The 20,005-nt window shown below is 37.8% G+C and overlaps 1 protein-coding gene across 2 annotated transcripts in view; it reads right to left on the bottom strand.

The window, feature by feature from the left end:
- The window catches only part of RNF144B (ring finger protein 144B), a 79,758-nt gene that overhangs the window by 16,501 nt on the left and 43,252 nt on the right, over nucleotides 1-20,005 (bottom strand). For both annotated transcript variants that reach the window (XM_030929480.1, XM_010352701.2), the window contains exon 4: nucleotides 12,463-12,523. In XM_030929480.1, coding sequence (XP_030785340.1) covers nucleotides 12,463-12,523 — 61 coding nt within the window. The remainder of the gene's footprint in view (nucleotides 1-12,462; nucleotides 12,524-20,005) is intronic.

Raw genomic sequence — 20,005 nt, forward strand, 5'->3', positions numbered from 1 at the left:
TGTTAATTGCTGCTCTCTATTCATTTCATGGAGATGGCCCCTCTGACTGTAGGCAAGGCTGTTTCTTACACTGTTTGTGTGCTCCTACTTACCTGACACAGTGAGGGGATGCCTACCTATTGATTCAGAGCAGTAATTTCTGGGTTTTTCAAAAGCATATAGATGTATTTCTATGCCAACAATTGACTTATAATGCATATACTAATAATACCATCTTGAATTGCCTTGTATTGGAATTTTCCAATTCATTTCTAGTACTCTCATCAACAGATATGCACAGCATATTAAAATCATTCAATATCAATCCTATTGTTGAAAGGATTTTATGATTTCTATTAGACCACAGATCTCCACCCACCTCAATTAGGGTTCTCTAATCTGGAGAGTCGTCAATTTGGTAAGACTTGGAACTTTCCGTATAGCACTTAAACATTAAACCTCCTTTATGAAGTGTCACTTATAAGGGCAACAATGAAAAAAAAAATTTAACATTAAAGCAAATAACTATCCCTTTTAGAATTCTACTCTTAATATATAACTTTTATTTGACTTCCTATCTCAGCTTAGTCTTGGATGAGCAATTCACATTCACTGGTTCTCATTCCTATCCACTCAAATCCTTAAGTATCTGAAATGAACTTTTTCCCTAAACACATTAACAAACCGCTGTCTAAAAAGTACAAGTGACATCCCTCTATAGTCACATTCAGCGAATGTTTCCAAATCCATCTCTGACCCTGGACTCTTCTCGTCACTCTGTCTTCTATGTGTCAGGCCCTGCTCTCTCTTCTCTTCTCATGGTCCTTTCTCCTTTATCGTCAATACTGCTTTCTTTCTCCCATCCACGGATGGTATCCAGGTCTTACTCCTAGGTTTCTTTCATGCTTATTTACGGAACTCATATCATAACTAAGCCTGAACATCAATTAAATTTGGATTATTCCAAATGACTTCTCCAGGTATGACCTCTTGTGACTGTAAGACTGAAAATTAGATATATGTCAATTATTCATTGTTCATTCAACAAAGGACTGGTTTCAGGTACTTGTTAGAGACCCTGGGCACATGAAGATGAAAAATAGAGGCTTTCCTCTCCAGAAGCTTCACAGTATGAAAAGGGAAATAGATGTTTAAAACAAATACAATGTCAAAAAAAAAAAAAAAAAAAAGGGAAACCAAGCAATGCAAATAAATGACAGTGCATCCCATGAGATAACAAAAATGAAAGTATCAACAACTATTGATGAGCATCTCTTAGAGGAAGAGGAAAGAAATATTTAATAGTTACATACGGAAAGTTTCTTATGATTTTTTTAATCCAAATATCCAAATGTAGTTTTCCCTTTAACCAACTCTAAAAACAGGGGGTAAAACTAGTCCTTCCTAATCATAAAACAAAGCAGGAAATACATACTGAGACAAAATACAATGACATTCCATTACAAAGAGATAAAGCACCATATAAACAGATCTTTTTTAAAAAATCCCTGAGGTAGCAACTTTGCAGGCAGCATTTGGAAGCTGTAGAAGAGAGAACAGACTTTTTCTGGACATTAGAATTAAAATTCTGTCCTTAAAGAAAACACTGAACAAGGGCACTGGCATTCACATCCCAAAGTGGGATCTTCCCAGCTCATGAGAACCAATTGCTTCTCTTTCCAACTCCAAGTTCAGTGACATTACCTTGGTAGTTTAAAATTAGCCATGGTGGAAGTATTAATATTTCACCTTAGAAACTCAGCCGGGTGTGGTGGCTTACAACTGTAATCCCAGCACCTTTGGAGGCCAAGGTGGGTGGATCACCTGAGGTCAGGTGTTCAAGACCACCCTGGCCAACATAGTGAAACACCTTCTCTACTAAAAAATACAAAATTAGCCATGCGTGGTGGCACACACCTGTAACCCCAGCCACTTGGGAGGCTGAGGCAGGAGAATCGCTTGAACCTGGGAGGCGGAGATTTGCAGTGAGTTGAAATATTGCCACTGCACTCCAGCCTGTGCAACAGAGCAAGACTCCGTCTAAAACAACAACAACAACAACAACAACAACAAACAACAACAACAAAAAACCCGGCAAGCACTACAATCAGAGTTGTTCCCCTCATCCCGCCAAAGACTGTTGACCAACACCTCATTAAATACAGACCATGGAAGTAATGAATTGGAAGTAAACATATCAATATATTAATATAAAACCTGCACCCGGCACAGACAAGTCTGGGAATGTCAAGTGCAGAATTTGCCCAGCATGAAAAGAGAAGAAACCAAAACTGGAACAGCGACAGCTGACTTATCCCTTACAGTCAAACAGCTACACACAGATCATTTACTGAAATTCATAAATGGCATTTCTGAAAAAGAAAAGGGAAATTGGTAACTCTGTCTGAAGGCACAAAGAATACTTATGCAATTTGTTTTTCTGTCTTTCTCTATTTTTGATTCACGGTAGGGACCTCTGAGCTCAAAGTACACGTTTTGCTCGTTCAACTGGGTAACTACTAACTTAGAATTGCTAGACAGTATTGTACAACTACAATTGCGACTATACTTAATATATTACATTCTTGAAAAATGCTAAGAAAGTAGATGTAAAATGTTTTCAACACAAAACAATGACTATATAAGATAGATAATGCACATGTTAATTTTAGTTATTTCCACAATGTGTATATATATATATATATATATATATATATATTTGAAAACACATTGTAGACAGTAAATACCTACAATTTTATCTGTCAATTTTTAAAAATTCAGTAAATACATGAACAAATAAGATAAGCTCTTTGTTTTTAGTAAATATACATGCAATACAAATGAATAGAGCTAAAAATATTAAGGGTAAAGCAAGCTTCAACTGGTCTTTAGATAAAGGGATTTTAATTCTCTCTTTACTTTTGTATATTTCTTAGATTTATCTCTTGTCTATGTATTATTGATTTTTGTGAAATAAAAATGTTAAAACCTTTATAATTTTTAAAGATAAAAAATGCCAGAGATAAAGCCTTTGCGATGATCATGTTTGTGAGAACGGGATGACACTGAGCCAATTCTAAGTCTTCCTTTTGAGAGCTACTGACAGCTGCACATTTTTAAAAATTGCATTTAAACCTATAGGTTAGAACCATGAATAAGCAACCAATCTACAGATAGTTTTGATCTGAAAGATTTCCACATTTTATCCAAATAATGCAAACGTAAATGAAATTCTCACATGTAATAAAGCAGTTGAATTTTACAAAAGCAGAAAAACCCAGAATGGAAGTAGCCTTTAGTTTTCACTGAACCCAGCTAGGGTTATCATAGAAGAAAGTGTGGTTTTACTCACTAGAGAAACCATCTAACACAAGACTTCTTTCTTTCCTATAAAATAGAGATGTTCAAGATTGAATAGACACTGTAAATAAGACACTTAACACAGTGCCTGACACGAAGTAGGTTCTACACAAGAATTAGTGAAATTTCCCCCAATCCTCAACCTTCATGTGTGACTTTAAACTATTTGAAAGGGGACACACAAATTTGTATTTTTTATCATGATGCTTTTCAAACAATGGGGATTGAGATACCAGTTTAATGGGTTGTAACCAGTATAAAAACGAAATAGATTAGAAAAGAAAATAGACTGCATCTCACACTAGTTTCATGAAACTTTTGCTGGTTTCATCTTGGTGTGTGTCTGTTTGTGTGTGTGTGCGCGCGCACATGTGTGCTGGCTTTCAAAATAAAATGCATTTATTATTCTGAGTCACAGTTCTATACTTTGAAAAGCAGTAACTTACACATGGTGCTCTATTAATATCTGCTGGATGATTTATGAATGGATGCAACCTGGGAGGTATTCTGTAAACTTCACGTTCAATATTGCTAGGTTCACTATACTTTCATGTTATATAAAGCTCCTCCTTTTGCTTCAAATCTGCATTACCCCTTTTCTCTTCTCACTCTCAGCTGCTGACCCTCCTTATTTCACGTAGGAAATAAGCAATTAGAAGAGAACCCATGCACAAGAAATCTACTAGCCCGTCTGCATTCATGTCTGTAAACCTCTCCACCTTCTTTCCTGATAGAGAAGATGACCTAAACCTACCCCCTAGTAAATCCAATCCCTGCACCTGCCACTGAAATCCATTTTCCTCACAATCTCAAGGATTTGGCTTCTGTAGTTACCTCCTCCATCCCTCTCCTGTATCATCCCTTTCTGCTGGATTATGAGTTCAAGAGAAAAACAAAACAAAACAAAACTCCTTGAAAGAGTTAATATATTCACTGCACCCATTTTTCTTCTCATAGTACCCTGAACCCTCTCCAAGCTGGTACTTCTCTGTCATTCTACTAAAACCCACTTGTCAAGATCACCAAAGACCTCTGTTATCAACTCTAAGACCATATCTCTCCTCATCTGTCAGTAGCATCTGACCCAGTGGACACTGTCTTCACCCAGCTTCTAGATTCATATTTCTGGCCATCCTTTGTCAGTCTCCTTTGCCAGACTACCTTTTCTTCCCCACCTCTAAAACCTATAGTGTCCCAGGGCTCAGTCCTGAGACTGCTTCTTTATCTATGTTCGGTTCTTAGATGAGCTCATCCCATGTCACAGCTTTAAACCTGACCTCTATGTTGATGATTCCAAAGTTTATACTCCTGATCCTGACTCATATAATCCAGATGTATCTCTACCAGGAAATCCTGACAGTTCCACCTTCAAAATAGACTCCAAATCTGGGGATTTTCAACGCTTCTGCTTTCAATATATAATCTACTGTACTGTCTTGGATTTGATCACTACCACAGCCTCCTAATAAATCTCTCTGCTGCCATGTCATTCCATTACCATCCATTCTTGCGCAGCAGCCAGAGTAATCTTCTACAATGGAAATCATATCATGACATTCCCCTGATCCAAACCCTCCAGTGGCTTCCCATCACACTGGGACTTCATCTTCATAATCTGTGGGATCAGGCCCTTGACTACCACTTCCAGATTACCTTCTATGGCTCTCCCCTCTGCTCGCCTAGCTCCGTCGCAAGGGCCTCCTTGCTGTTTCTCAAACAGAAATCAGGCTTGTTCTCACCTCAGGGGCTTTGTACGTACCTTTACCTCTCCCTGAAGTGATGCTCTTCCCATAAGTATTCGCATGACTTGCTCACATCAAATCAAGTCCTTTTTCAGATATAACTTCGTCAAAGAGGTCTTCCACAAAAATCCTATCCAAAATAGCCTCCCCCATCTATCTCTTTCCCCTTACCCTTATTTATATAAAAGGATATATCCCCACCATCTAATATTACTTATTTATTATCTAACCTCCCACATACACACATGCACGTATGCAGGATCCTTTAGGGCAGGGATTTTGTCCTGATGATCATTGTATTCCCCATCAGCTAGGAAAGGATTTCTCAACAGCAGCACTATTGACATTTGGATTGGATAATTTACTGTCATGGAGATGTCCTGACATATCTGTTGAGCCAACACACACACACACCCTAAAATAGAACCAATAAAACTTTTATGAATGATGCATTAGATGTTTAGCAGCATCCCTGGTCTCTACCCACTAGATGCCAGTAGCTTCCCACCCAAGTCATAACAATCAAAAATGTCTTTGGACATCACCAAATGTCCCTGGGAGATACATTCACCCTTCTCTGACAATCACTGACCTAGTAAGATGCCTAGAATGATGCATTTGTGTAAATAAATAGAGTGGCATAACAGAAATATAAGACATAGCATCAGTAAATCAATTTCCCATAATAAAAAAGATAACGATAGCATATGTAGCCAAGCTCTAGATTGTTCAGCCCTACATTCAGATATTTCCAGAGAACAGCAGTAACAACCCAGAGAGATATTTGCAATAGGGCACTTTTGGAGAAGTGCTTCCCCCAAAGAAACAGGGATCCAGACGTAGAAGTCTGGCCAGATTCCACTGAAAAGATGTCCGAGCACAGCATGGTACCTACACTGCAGAATGCCCTTCAGTTCAGCTCCCAGAAGAGCAGATACAAGGAAAAGCCAATGTAAGGTATACAAGTGGTCTAGAGGCCAAGTTTAGTAGAAACAGAAAAAATGCAGAAGAGTCAACAGCCCTGGCATCTAACGGGACTACACAGAACCAAGCTAAAAGGAACAAACTGGTAGACACTAGTGGGAAGTCAGATTGCTATCACATGAAGAGCTGTTCTTCTTCTCCTTCTCTCCTCACACCAATGATCTGTAAGGAATTTGAGACAAAGTGGAGCCCCATAGGAGTCACAGGATATTTTTTTCAGCACTTTTTATTACTTTTATTGTAAATTCAATTCTATTTCCTGGCTTTTGGCCTAGGAAACACAGTTATAATATAGATATACAAAATGCACAATTATCCAGAAGTTGAAGGTCTGGTTGCTCCCCCTTCAAATTTCTATTCCAATGTTAGAAGAAAGTGAACTGATGCCTAGTCAACCAATTACTTCTGCATCAGCAGTGATGAAAACATCATGTAGCTTTGAGATGGGAAAAAGTTCAGAAATCTAGTAAAAGAGAAACCAGGGACCTGTAAGTCAGCCCCTAAATAATAGTGCCCTCAAAATTTTATATTACTATACATGATTTAGAAGTGATTAACTCTGACATATTTACATCAGAGATAGAGACAAATTGAAAGATGTAAACTGCAACTTACTTACAAAAAGTCGAATTGATTACTGAAGCAAAGCCCCACAGCTATTTGATCTTGAGACTCTGCATGTTCATGTAAATTATGCAACGCAAAAAAATGCTATTTAAAACTATTTTCTACTTCTGTATTCTAACTATTACTGGGAAACAGAAACATTCTGGGAAATTAAAATTGCCATGAGACCTAAAGACCGTATCTGACCTTAATGATTGCTTTTGGTTTTCAAAATCTCAATCTAAAACCCTTGGTTGTCCCACCTGGCACCATCAGCATTACATATGCTGAGTTCGCTTTTGATTATGTTGTACATTCTCTCTCCTAGCAGGAGTGGTTTTTCTGTCATTCTCCACCATTGTGTCAAAAAAGATATCACACGGGCCGGGCGCGGTGGCTCAAGCCTGTAATCCCAGCACTTTGGGAGGCCGAGACGGGTGGATCACGAGGTCGGGAGATCGAGACCATCCTGGCTAACACGGTGAAACCCCGTCTCTACTAAAAATACAAAAACTAGCCGGGCGAAGTGGCGGGCGCCTGTAGTCCCAGCTACTCGGGAGGCTGAGGCAGGAGAATGGCGTAAACCCGGGAGGCGGAGCTTGCAGTGAGCTGAGATCCGGCCACTGCACTCCAGCCCCGGCGACAGAGTGAGACTCTGCCTCAAAAAAAAAAAAAAAAAAAGATATCACACGAACTTTTATTATTGTGGGAAACACCATGCCCTTAATTTAATTATCAGCTGTAATAAACAAAACTGTTTTAGTAGACTGAGATATGGGAGGTGCTAAAAAAAATCAAACTGAGCAAAGTACTTAAGAATCACACGGTCTAAAAATAGGGGGAAAATCACTAAAAGAAACTACATAACTACATAGGGAGCTCTGATGGAATAAAACCTTTTATGATCAGATACAAAAGCTGGGGTGGAAGCATTTCACCAAGGAGAAATAAAAGAGTAAGGTGAAACTAGAGTTATGTCATAAATGTGAAGACATGAAATGAAAGGAGGCTTGAGGAGAATGCTGAGAACAAAAGGGCTTTCAAAGAAAGATGGAACCACAGCTTGAAGAAGCACTGGAACGGCACCTGGCATAGGATAGACACACAGTACATCAATAAGCACATAATGAATACAGGAGTGAAGCCAGTAATATTAACAGACAACAACAGAAAGACAACTTCCTATTTCACTTTTTTTAATGAAGGAGAACAATATGACACAACCCCTCTGTAAGAGTTCTTAAACTGCTATATGATAATATAAATAAATATTCAAGAACAGATACATCACCCTAGTAAGGAACAGTTATAGAAAGTCAAACAGGGTCACAAAAAAAGGAAAAGTGCTTAAGAACTCGAGATGGATCATCTTAACCCAATTTTCAAAAAAAAACTATTTTGGAAAAGTAGACTCTGGAAACAAGAGGCAAGAAAAATTCTAGCATTAATCATCAGGCATGTACTTTGAGAACCACTGGAAAGTAAAGCAGTGGTCATTAATCCATGCCAAACTTAGCATTCCCTTTTCCTTGTTAATACTGGAAAACTGATGCAGAAAGAGAAAGCCAGAAACATAGTGGTAGCCAGAGGAAAAGTCGCAGATGGGTGGAAAGTGGGTAGAATAACCAACCAATATCAGATAGTGTTTCTTTGAGTTGCGTAAGCAGCAGGATGATTTTTGTGCAATCCTATTCAAAATATTTTCTGTCAGACTTAGCTGAAGACAAAGACATAAAGGACAAGCTAATCAAATATGTAACACAAAGCAGAGGACAATTCACACACTGAACAACAAGCTAAAGACTAAAAGAACTTGGCAGACACTAATTGAAAAAACTAAGGATGATTTTTTATAACTAAGAAATAGTACTGCATCTACTCTGATTCTACGTTTTTCCAGAGCAGCAGCAATCTCTACAGTTCTGTCTCACAGTCCAGCAATGAGATTTTCTTTCAGTCACTTAGTCATTTAACTCATTAACAATATTAGTGAGTATTTAACGCACCCCCATATCCCCTTATAAACGGTTTCACATTAAATATATATTCACAACATAGATCTCAAAGTCACCTAGCTGATGAAGGTCTTGAGTTTGAGGTAGATAAGAAGTCTATTTTACCTACTTTAGATAAAGTTTAGATAGGATTAGATAAAGCGTATCCCAACCATGTAAATTCCATTATGTAGCACTTTATTAACTTAAATTTACTGTTACTTGAAATGTCCATTTTCCAATAATAATTATAATGGATGGTAATGAAGAATTATGTGATTACAAATTGCCTTCCAAAATCACCTAAGAGGCCGGGTGCAGTAGCTCACGCCTGTAATCCCAGCACTTTGGGAGGCCGAGGTGGATGGATCACCTGAGGTTAGGAGTTCGAGACCAGCCTAATCCACATGGCAAAACCCCATCTCTACTAAAATATGAAATTAGCCAACTGTGGTGGTGGACACCTGTAATCCTATCTACTCTGGAGGCTGAGGCAGGAGAATTGCTTGAATCCAGGAGGCAGAGGTTGCAGTGAGCCAAGTTCGTGCCACTGCAATCCAGACTGCGCGACAGTATGAGGCTCCATCTCAAAAAAAATAAATAAAACAAAAACAAAATCACCTAAGAGGAATGTCTCTGGGCCTCAATTACGTTTTTCATAAAATGAGGGGTTTAAATCAAAAGGTCACTAAATTTAACACACTGCAATACTTTATGACAGTAAGATGTCTAATTAAACTTATATTTAAATTACAGGGTTTTACAATTTGGCAGTTCCTCAAAAAATAAACATAAAATTACCATATGATCCCATAATCCCACTTCTAGTTACTTTACCCAAAAGGATTGAAAGCAGAAACTCAGATAGTTACACCCTAGTGTTCACAGCAGCATTACTTACAGCAGCCAAAGGTGGAAACAACTGAAATGTCCATCAACAGATGAATAAACAAAATGACGTTAAAAACATAAAATGGATGATTCAGCCTTAAAAAATGAAATTCTCATATATGCTACAACAGGAATGGAACTTTGAAAAACATTTATTAAGTAAATAAGACAAATACAAAAGGACAGCTATTGTATGGTTCCACTTATATGAAATATCTAGGATAGGCAAATAAGAGAAAGTGGATTAGAGGTTATTAGGGGTTGCAGAGAGGAGGAATAAGGACTTATTGGTTAACGGCTACAGAATTTGGGATCACGAAAGAGCTTTAGAAGCAGTGGTGATGGCTGCCTAATGGTATGAATGTGATTAACGTCACTGAATTGTACATCTAAAAATGGTTTAAATGTCAACTTTTATGTTAGGTATATGTTTAATAACAAAAAGAAAAGTATGGAATTTTAACATTTGTATAGATGAGGAAGGTTAGCCACAGTCTATGTGGTCCTAAGCAAGTCTCAATCTGCCCTGTTTTCAGTTTCTTCATCTATAAAGTAAGAACAACAACATGAATTGTCAATGCATGGGATCCATAGTGGGGCATCTGCCTAGAACTCGTGAGAAAAAAAAAAAAATCCATGTATGAATAGAACTATTTGATCAATTTGTAACAGAGCAAAGTAGAAATATGCCATCACCACCTAAGAAAGACAGACTGGCTCAGAGGCCTGCCCAACTTAATTATAGCCAGACTGAACATATTATCATGTCTAATGAAAGAATAAGCCAGTCACAAGTAGGTTTGAATACTACTTGAAAATTAAAAAAGCCAACCACCATCTGGGGAAAGAGTGAAAATCTTGGCCAATGATTTTCCACATCTACCTTGCCCCACATAAAGATGGATGTTGCCAATTAATTTCAAGTGTTCTAATCCCACTGACAACAAGACAATCAATAATATCTATTTCAGTATGATGTTTCCTGAAGAACAGCATCTTCAGGTTATTTCATGGGGAAAAAAGTGTACAGGAGAAGAACATTGAGAATAATTTAATTTAAAGGTGCCACTTTTAACTTATTTTTATTGCCAACGACTGTTAAAATTTTGAACACTGAGACACAGGAAGCACTCACAGGAAGTGCTTTACAAGTATTAATTCACATAATCCTCATCACAACCCTATGGTTTCGAGATGCTCGTTATCCCCATTTCACAGATGAGGAAGTTGAGATGCAGAAATATTAAGGACCTTGCCATGGTCACACAGCTTACCAGTGGTGGAGCCTGCAATTGCACTCAGGCTCTTAGATACCATTCTAAAATAAACCAAAACTTTATATTCATCAGTGAGAAGCAACCCACAGAAAGCTGTAATTCCTGGTAGTATTAGAATATTCTAATTACAAAAAGCCATCTGAGGTAACAGATGTGTTACCTAAAATGTAAAACAATTAGGAATAAGGCCTGTTGCTGACATATGGGGCAGTGAGGTTAGCCGGGAAGTAACAGGCAGTCATGGGAAAGGAGAAGTGCTGATGGAGGCAGGAGAATACTATAAATAGACTGAGTCCCAGTGACTGAGTAGGACTGACATGGTTGATAGGTCACAGCTCACCATTTAAGCAGCAGCCTGAAAATTCAACCTAACTCTTCAGGCTTTCTCCAGGTAAAAGCCCTCAAATCATAGTACTTGCTACAGCCAGTCATCCACAGGGTGAATACTGAGAATGTCCATGTTCTAATTATAATTGATTTTTATAGTGGAGGATATCAGGATAAAGTGGGAAAATGGCAGGGCAGATGGTTGATGCTGTTATCTTTAGCTATCACATCTGGTGTTATAATACTCAATCTAATCAGCCCATGTGGATGGATTAGAGAGGGTCAATAATAACTACCCCCATCATTAACTTATCACAGGATAGAAGCATCAGATTACATCATCATCCATTAAACCTAAAATCCATCTGACTCCCTGGTTCTGATTCCATGTTCAACATTATAAACTATTATTCCTACTTCCCATCTGGATATAGAGCAAAAACGTACCCACCATTTGGAATTCAAACAACCTAGTCCAAATATTCATTCCCCCCCACGCTCACCTCTAGACTTTACTAATCCATATTTACAAGTTAGCAATCAGAAAACTTTACGTTCATGCTAGGCTTCAGTTTAATATACTCAATGAGACTATACCAGTCCAATGAGTTCTGGGAGAAACAATTTTTTTCCTACTCCTGAGATACTAAGAAATAGTCCATTTACCTCAAAAATAGATTAGGGTATGACAAGAGGGAAATGGCTGCTAAAAAATACCTGTCAAAAGCCAAATGAAGTAAAAACATAATTCTTATAGCTAAATAGAAAAGCTATATAAGTTCCCCCAAGTCCAAAGTCAGAAAGAAAACCAGTCCAATACATTGTAAATGGCACAAGAATGATACATATCCACAGTCTGTTATTACATGATGACAAAAGCAGTATCAAAAAAGCAGGTGGTGAGTATTTTGAGGAGCAGTGAAGATGTTTGGGCTGGTAATGTTTCCAAGTGATCTTCAAGAATCGAAAATTAGTGGTAAAACCCATTTTGAGAGTCACTTTCTTTTGTATTATTGTGATTATAAAGCCATCTAAATTTTGCAAAACCTTTCTTACATAAGCCAAATTAAAAATACAAAACAAACAACGTAAGGAAAGTTCTGTTTCCTGCTATTCTGCATTTTTTTCTGGTGGTAGCTGAGAGGCTTGAAATTTTATGTTGCAATTACAGTATCCTCCTTTTGGAGTACCCTTGTGGCTTTGTTGACAGCCCACAGCTGCCTTTATCTTCCATGCAGGTTAGTTTAAAAATGACACATGTAAAACCACATTCACCATCAGGAAAAAAAGAAGAGTTCATACCTCTTTCAAATTTTAACCTCTGATAAAGTTGAAACTGGTCCACAGGTACCAAACAGGCAATCTGAAACCAGAGACATAAAAAGTTGAGACTTCAGTCATCATAGGGCCCTAAGTTACCAGCCTTTTGATTTCTCTTTCTGGCTGTGCTTATTATACTTTCTCTACACCAATTGTTTGCAAACCTCTTTTTCTCTACACTATTCATGTAGTAAAACAGATGCAACAATTTTCAAGTCATCCCCACTCCACCACCACAGCTGAGAATCACTGCTCAAGGGTTCTCATTGATCACCTTCTATCCTTCAGTCAGTAGCTACCAAGACCGGACAACAAAATTTTATTACAGGGACTTCTAAAACTATTCATATTTATATATTAAAGATGCTTCCTTTCTCTATATCTTCATTTAATAATTTTTTGAAGTTAATAGTTCTAGCTTTGGAATCCTTAAAAACTAAAGTCAGGTAGACAGCATCTCAGGAATTATGCAAATGTCATTTGTCACCTAGGAAAAATTACCTTTTAAACAATATAAAAATCATTTATTCTGACAAGAGTCACTTCCTGGAGCCCTTGGTTATTGGACATTGACATCCCAGACCCCGGTAGAAAAGAAATGCCTAAAATATTTCTTGCAACTAGACTCCTATTTCATTTCAGATGGCAATATAAACCAAAGGTTTACTAGTAAACGACAATTCATACTTAACTGAATGACATTTCAAATTAGTCATTTTTAAAGGCAGATGCAGGAAAAGCTAACTGCTCTTAAATCAGCATTCTAAACATTTTAATTCCATTGACATCAAATGTAAACATATTGACATAACTTAAAGATTTATATATAAGAAAATTAAAGGATTTGATATTAGCCTTCCAGACATCCAGTGAGTTGATACAGGACAGAGTTTTAGCCCTGACAATTCCAACTCTAAACCATCAACTTTTTTTGGCACAAAATATACCTACATTGACATTCTTGCAACTAAGGAAAGGACATCTGCTTTGAGAACACTGGAGTAAGAAAATGATGTAGCTAAAATTGTATTTAACAAATATTATACCTTTTATAACGCATTCAAAATCTAATCCTTTCCCTTAATCATTTCACAAATGAATCTAAGTTAGCTAAAATGTATAAAGGACCACAAAACAAGTTTGGTCTTCCTCATTCCAAATAAAGCATGGTAAAACATAACTTTAATTATAAAAACATTTTTATCCAAATTTTCTTTCTCCATTTGGGGAGAAAATGTTGCATTTTCATGTGGTACCATAAATTAAAGCTCCTTAGCACTTTTACCAAAAAAAAAATTATGCCCAATATCATGTTATATGTATTTTACCATAGTTCTTTCAATGGTATGGTTGGACTTTCATTACACTGAAAGTCAAGTTTATTCATCTGTTATAATGCTATCCAGACATCTTTCCTGAAAGACAAAGGTGTCTCAAATAAAATTCAGAGTTGGAGACAGAAGGTACAGGCAAATGAAGTGATAGGAAACATTTAGGAACCAGAGTTCAGTTCCTGAGTTTGTCACTAATGCATCATGGGTGGAAGACAAACAAATGCTACGTCAACTGCTGGATCAACATGACTTGGGGATGATACCACCTGGGCCCAAGAGACTTCAATAGTATTCTATGAATCTTTTTTTAACCACCCACCCTCTTTGATTCTAGAAGACAGTCCTGTACCCCACTCACCCTCATCTAAAATAGTTTGTGGATTGATGACCTCCTTTTAAATCCTTCAAAGTCAACCCCTAAAAATTCTGATTCTCTTTTCGATGATGAGCAATTTATATAAAAGTCAAATACAGTTTATGGAAGACAAGGCAAACAGAAGATGTTTTAGATACAGATGAAATGCTAATGTGAAAAATGACAGAAATTCATGCAGTAAAAAGTAAACAACTGTAGAGATAGATGTTTAATTTTAAATTAGAAAAATAAATTTCACTGGAGTACACACTATTGCCAACAGGGAAGTCATAGATTTCTAATTTTTGGTATTTTATGCTACTTTGGATTTCTCATTTAAGTCAAAGGTCGTATGGAACTAAGACTTACTAAGGTAAATCAATTTTTTAATTGAAAGTTGTGATTACAAGAAGTTAATTACATTGCTTCTCATTCTATTTTGTCCTTTTGGAATGAAGACACCCACAGAATGCACCATTCTCTTCCCCAGTTCCCCTCATTTAGACTTACATCTTTTCTATTATTATTGTTTTTTAGGAGATGAGGTCTCACTTTGTCAACCCAGGCTGGAGTGCAGTGGCACAATCATAGCTCATGTTAGCCTTAAACTTCCGGGCTCAAGCAATCCTCCCCCCTCAGCCTCTCCAGTAGCTGAGACTACAGGCATGCACCATCATAATTGGATAATTTTCTTAATTTTCTGTAGAGATGGGGTCTCACTATGTTGCCCAGGCCAGTCTCAAACCCCCAGGTTCCAGTGATCTTCCTGTCTTGGCTTGCCAAAGTGCTGGGATTACAGACATGAGCTAACTGCACCCAGTCACATTTTTTCTAAATAGCTGTTGACAGCTTACCATGAGTAAAGCTTTGGTCTGGAAGCCTGGCATACAATGAGGCAGGACATACAGAAGCTCCACTAAAGGGGCTGAAATTACTTAGAAAGCAATAAACATAAGATTCACAAAAGGTCAACCCCTTGATTTTGTCTGTTGGGTTTTGCAGAATAGAACTAATTTTCTGAAATATTTCTATTATACTTTTGGCTTTAGATGAGAGCTGTACAAAACAACAACAACAACAACAAATGATACAAAATGTTAAATCCCTGGTTCTACTGTCATTTGGAGCTAAGTCACTATTGCTCAAGACCTCCATTTCTACAACTGTAACATTGAAATATTAATCCTTGTTTTAGGATGATGATTAGAAGACTAAATCAGGCTGCAGGTAAACGGGCTACAACCAATTTTTTGAGGATATTCACAAGTACTCTAAAATTGACTGCTACACCTGACAATCCTAGAGAATAAGAGAGATTATAAAGAGGTATCTTGTGGTATACATTTATCTTCTTTCTGCCAACTGAGAATTTCCAAATCATTCAAAATCACACCAGACCATTATATAAAAAGTTGCAAAACTTGTACAGAGTTACCAAATGCCAATCCCTCAACTTCCCCTAATGATAACACTTTCTAAATTTAGTTCCTAAATGCCATTCCAACTTCCCCTAATGATAATCATAGTACTGAAATAATGAAATTTATATTTTGATACAACAGAATTAAAACATCTTCAGGCCTTATTCAGATTTCACTAATTGTCCCACTAAGGTCTTTTTTTTCAGTCTAAGATCCAATCAAGGTTACCAACTTGTATCTAGTTGTGGTATCTCCTTGACCTTCCAATCTGGGACAGTTCTTCAATTTATCTTTGCCTTTCGTGACTTTGATGAGTTTGAAGAGTCCAGGCCAGTTATTTGTACAATGTTCCCCTAATTTGGATTTGTCTGATGTTTTCTCATGATTAGACTGAGATTATGCATTTTTGGCAAGAATATCACAGATGTGTCCTATCAGGAGTTACATGAGGACAACATGTCTCATTATTGATTATGTTAACTTTTTAATGTGGTTAAGGTGGTATCTGCCAGCTTCTCCATCATTTGGAATTAACAAGTATCTTGTAGGGAGATATTTTGAAACTATGCAAAATCCTGTTTCTAATCAAACTTTGCCCACTAATTTTTGTATCTACTGATAATTCTTGCCGAAAATAATTATTACTGTAATATTTGCTTAGTGATTTTTCTATTTCCATCATTCATTTTGTACTGGTGATTAAAATTCCACTGTAAGAGAAACCTGTCCCTTCTCTATTTATTCATTTTTTAAATTTCAGTCAGCATAGACTACAGACATTTATTTTATTCAGTGGCTTCTAATTCATTACTAACCAAATCCATGTTCGAGCAGTAAAAGCAAAGCTCTCTAGGTATATTCTCAGGTATCATGAGACCACTATCCTCAGATCAACTACTTAACGGTCTTCAAAGTTAATTTTTGCTACTTCTCCTTTGAAAGCTGTGCTAATTTATTTAATGTTAAACAGAAATTTAACTCTCCTCCCATCCAAGCACAAAAGACAACTTTTGCTCCCTCATCATCACTCTAGAAACTCTTTCCAAAGGGGGGGAAAACCCAAACTTTAATTCAAGGATAAAATACATTCAGTTTCATGTTAATAGAGTAAGAGCAATAATATCAAAATAATAACAACAAAAGTTACTAACTTTACCTCAAAATCACTATTTTGTTTTGTTTCATTTCTGATAAAAATGAACCTTATGATCCTTCTTAAATACTCAGTTCTGGCCAGGTAAGGTGGTTCATGCCTGTAATCTCAGCACTTTGGGAGGCCAAGGTGGGCGGATCACTTCAGGTCAGGAGTTTGAGACCAGCCTGGCCAACATGGTAAAACCCCATCTCTATGAAAAACACAAAAATTAGCCGGGCATGGTGGTGGGCACCTATAATCCCAGGTACTTAGGATGCTGAGGCAGGAGAATTCCTGGAACCCAGGAGGTGGAAGTTGCAGTGAGCTGAGAATATGCCACTGCACTCCAGCCTGGGCAACAGAGCAAGACTCTGTCTCAAAAAAAATAAATAAATAAAAAGAAGAAGAAAAAAAAATACTCAGTTCCTACTCAGCTGAATGTCTTCCCTTTTCCATTCCATCCCTAGCAGCGCATATCCAGGGAAGCCAGACCACACCTACACACAGGAGTGCTGTCACAGTTACACATACCTGTGAATTAATCTCTCTGACGTACACAACCAAGAAGAAATGAAAAGTGAGGCACACCCTGTTAATCAGTATTAACCACGATCATAATATTTAAACAAGCATCATCATCTGCACTAACACTGACCTTACCCACCTCCCCCCACCCCCCTGCAAAAAAAAGAGAGGCAGAAAGTGGAGCCTGCTCACCACAAAAGTATTGATGCCAAAAGTGGTATGAGTTCCCATAAGAAATGTTAATAAATACAATGTATATTGCTTTTTAGTTAGGAAAAAAAACACTCAATTAAAAAAGTGAAACAGAAGTTGGGGATAGGCTTTAGAGAAATATTACCCATCAGAGTCTGGAAAGCCCGGACAGAAGGAAAAGGCACCCAGACTTCCCTTAGGTTTGGTCCTTCAAATCATGCTTCTGCTACAGTTGCTTTTAAAAAGTTAAACAGGGCAAACAAATAATAAAACATATCAGTGCATCTGGAGATGGAATTGACCACTAATAAGTAGATCATTACAACCTGTCAAGGTTTGGGCAATTTGGAGGATGCTATGACTCGCAAAATGCAAGGCAGGGGAAATAACACTCATCTTGCAGATCAATGTCTAATCACATTAACACAGGAACTAAAAAATGTTTTCATAACCCAGAGAACAAGAGCTGGTCTTCCTAACAGAGAAGAAAAACAGCACATTCACCCATTCACCTGAGTGAAACTAACAAGGTGAAGTCTCTTAACTGAATATTAGATTAAAAGTCCTGATTAGAAACCACATGTGGGCATCACTGTCTGAGAGGCAAAAGGCAAGAAACGGAATTCCAGGACCACAGATCTTCGCAGTCCACTGCAGAGGGCGGCTTTCGCTGTTCTTTGTTTCACATGTGCTACAGAAGTCTCTATATATGATCTAACCAAGATCATCTTTCCACATATCATCCCCTGCCTTTTCTCCCTCCACTCAGTCATAAGTAAAAGGGACACATCCATACACTCATGTGACACATTCAACCCTATGTGCCATTAGTTCAAGAAGAATCTTAGAAATCTTATTACCCACTTATACAGTTTTAAGTACATTTTAAAACAAAGTTTTAAATACTTTCTAAAATGTAATTCAGCCAGAAAACTCAAAAATATCTATTAACTCTGGCTTGGCGGATTCCTCTATCCCCACCATCCCAAAGGTTTACTTTTCTCCAGCCAACACATATTACAGCCAAAGGTTATTACAGACACACTCACCCCTTCCCATTCAGATCCTTACACCACAGTAACAGGAATATGGCCTCTTGCCTGGGCATTCTCATCCTTCCTTTGCCCCAGCTTCCCACCGTGATAATGGGAAGGAAGAATGTTTAGAGATGGCAAGTGGAGGCAGAGGATGTGGGAAAAACACTTGGATTCCCTATCACTGTAGCCAACTTTCCCAAAGCCACCCAAATAAATATGCAATCTGAGTAAAAACTATATTTATTTTGCAAACATAGCTTCAAATTCCCCAGGACTCGATCCCTCCTCCACCATACCTCTAACCCAGGTCTCCAGAGTGCCCTGCCCTAAATCCCCTCCTATAAAAATTCTGAAGCCTCCATTCTTGGGGAGAGCAGCTGCACCCACCCTTTCTCTGGTGCACACTGGGGCACTAGCAGTAAAAGGCAGGCTGGTCATTTCAGTGCTCCAGGGCTAGGAAAGAAGATTAGTAAATGAGAAGCTCTTCCCTGCCCTCCACTGACACCTAGCAATTGGAAGAAGTTAAAATTCTCAGGCCATGTAATGGCAAGTACTATTCAAATAGGTATATGCACTCACCACTCAAAATTTACACAGGCCAGACAAATGGTTCAGGCTTTCCCAGGAAGTGATGGATGCTACTTCAATAAACTATACGGGAACTGCTTAAATTAGACATCACCTTTTTTAACAGGGCTACTAACTTCAAGTAAGGGCTTTGCCTGAAGTAATGCTATTGGAATAAACAATCTGTGTCCTGCTTTTCATAATTTCATGCTGGACACGACAAGATCAAGTACATTGGAAAAGCTCTGCAGAGCAAAAGCTAAAAGTACCAGATGATGCAATAGAGGAAAGTTTTACTTTTCCCTGGCTCCTAGTGGGTTCACCTCTAGCCACAAGTGCTCCTGAGTCACTATCTCTCAACAGCTGCCATTTTCTACCATTTCCTATACACGGGAACAGTAGAGTCATCCCTCAGTATCTGAAAGGCACTGGTTCCAGGACCTCCCATAGATACCAAAATCTTCAGATGCTTAAGTCTCTGAAATAACATGGGGTAGTATTAGAATATAACTTATGCATATCCTCTCTCCTGTATAGTTCAAGTCATTTTTAGATTACTTATAATACCTAATACAATGCAAATGCTAGGTAAATTATTATACTGTATTGTTTAGGGAAGAATGACAAGGAAAAGTCTGTACATGTTCAGTAAAAATATTTTTTTCTGAGTATTTTCCATGTGCAGTTGAATCCCCAAATGCAGAACCCGTGGACACTGAGGGTCAATTGTACTTGAACTGGGCATTAAGTGAGTCACTAAGGAGGCTACTCTTGATAGATAAAAGTTAGGAGGCATAATCACAGCTGAGCCAATTTGGAAACATCAAGAAGGCAGCTACACGGAACACAGCCAATTTTGTAAGTTAGACCTGCATAAGGAAGTGCTCAGAGGAAAGAGCTTACATTCCTGCCATCCTTTGAAGATGAAGAAATGTTAGACTCAAATGCATTTGGTAAGA

Source organism: Rhinopithecus roxellana, chromosome 4, assembly GCF_007565055.1.
Source record: "Rhinopithecus roxellana isolate Shanxi Qingling chromosome 4, ASM756505v1, whole genome shotgun sequence".
Lineage (NCBI taxonomy): Eukaryota > Metazoa > Chordata > Mammalia > Primates > Cercopithecidae > Rhinopithecus > Rhinopithecus roxellana.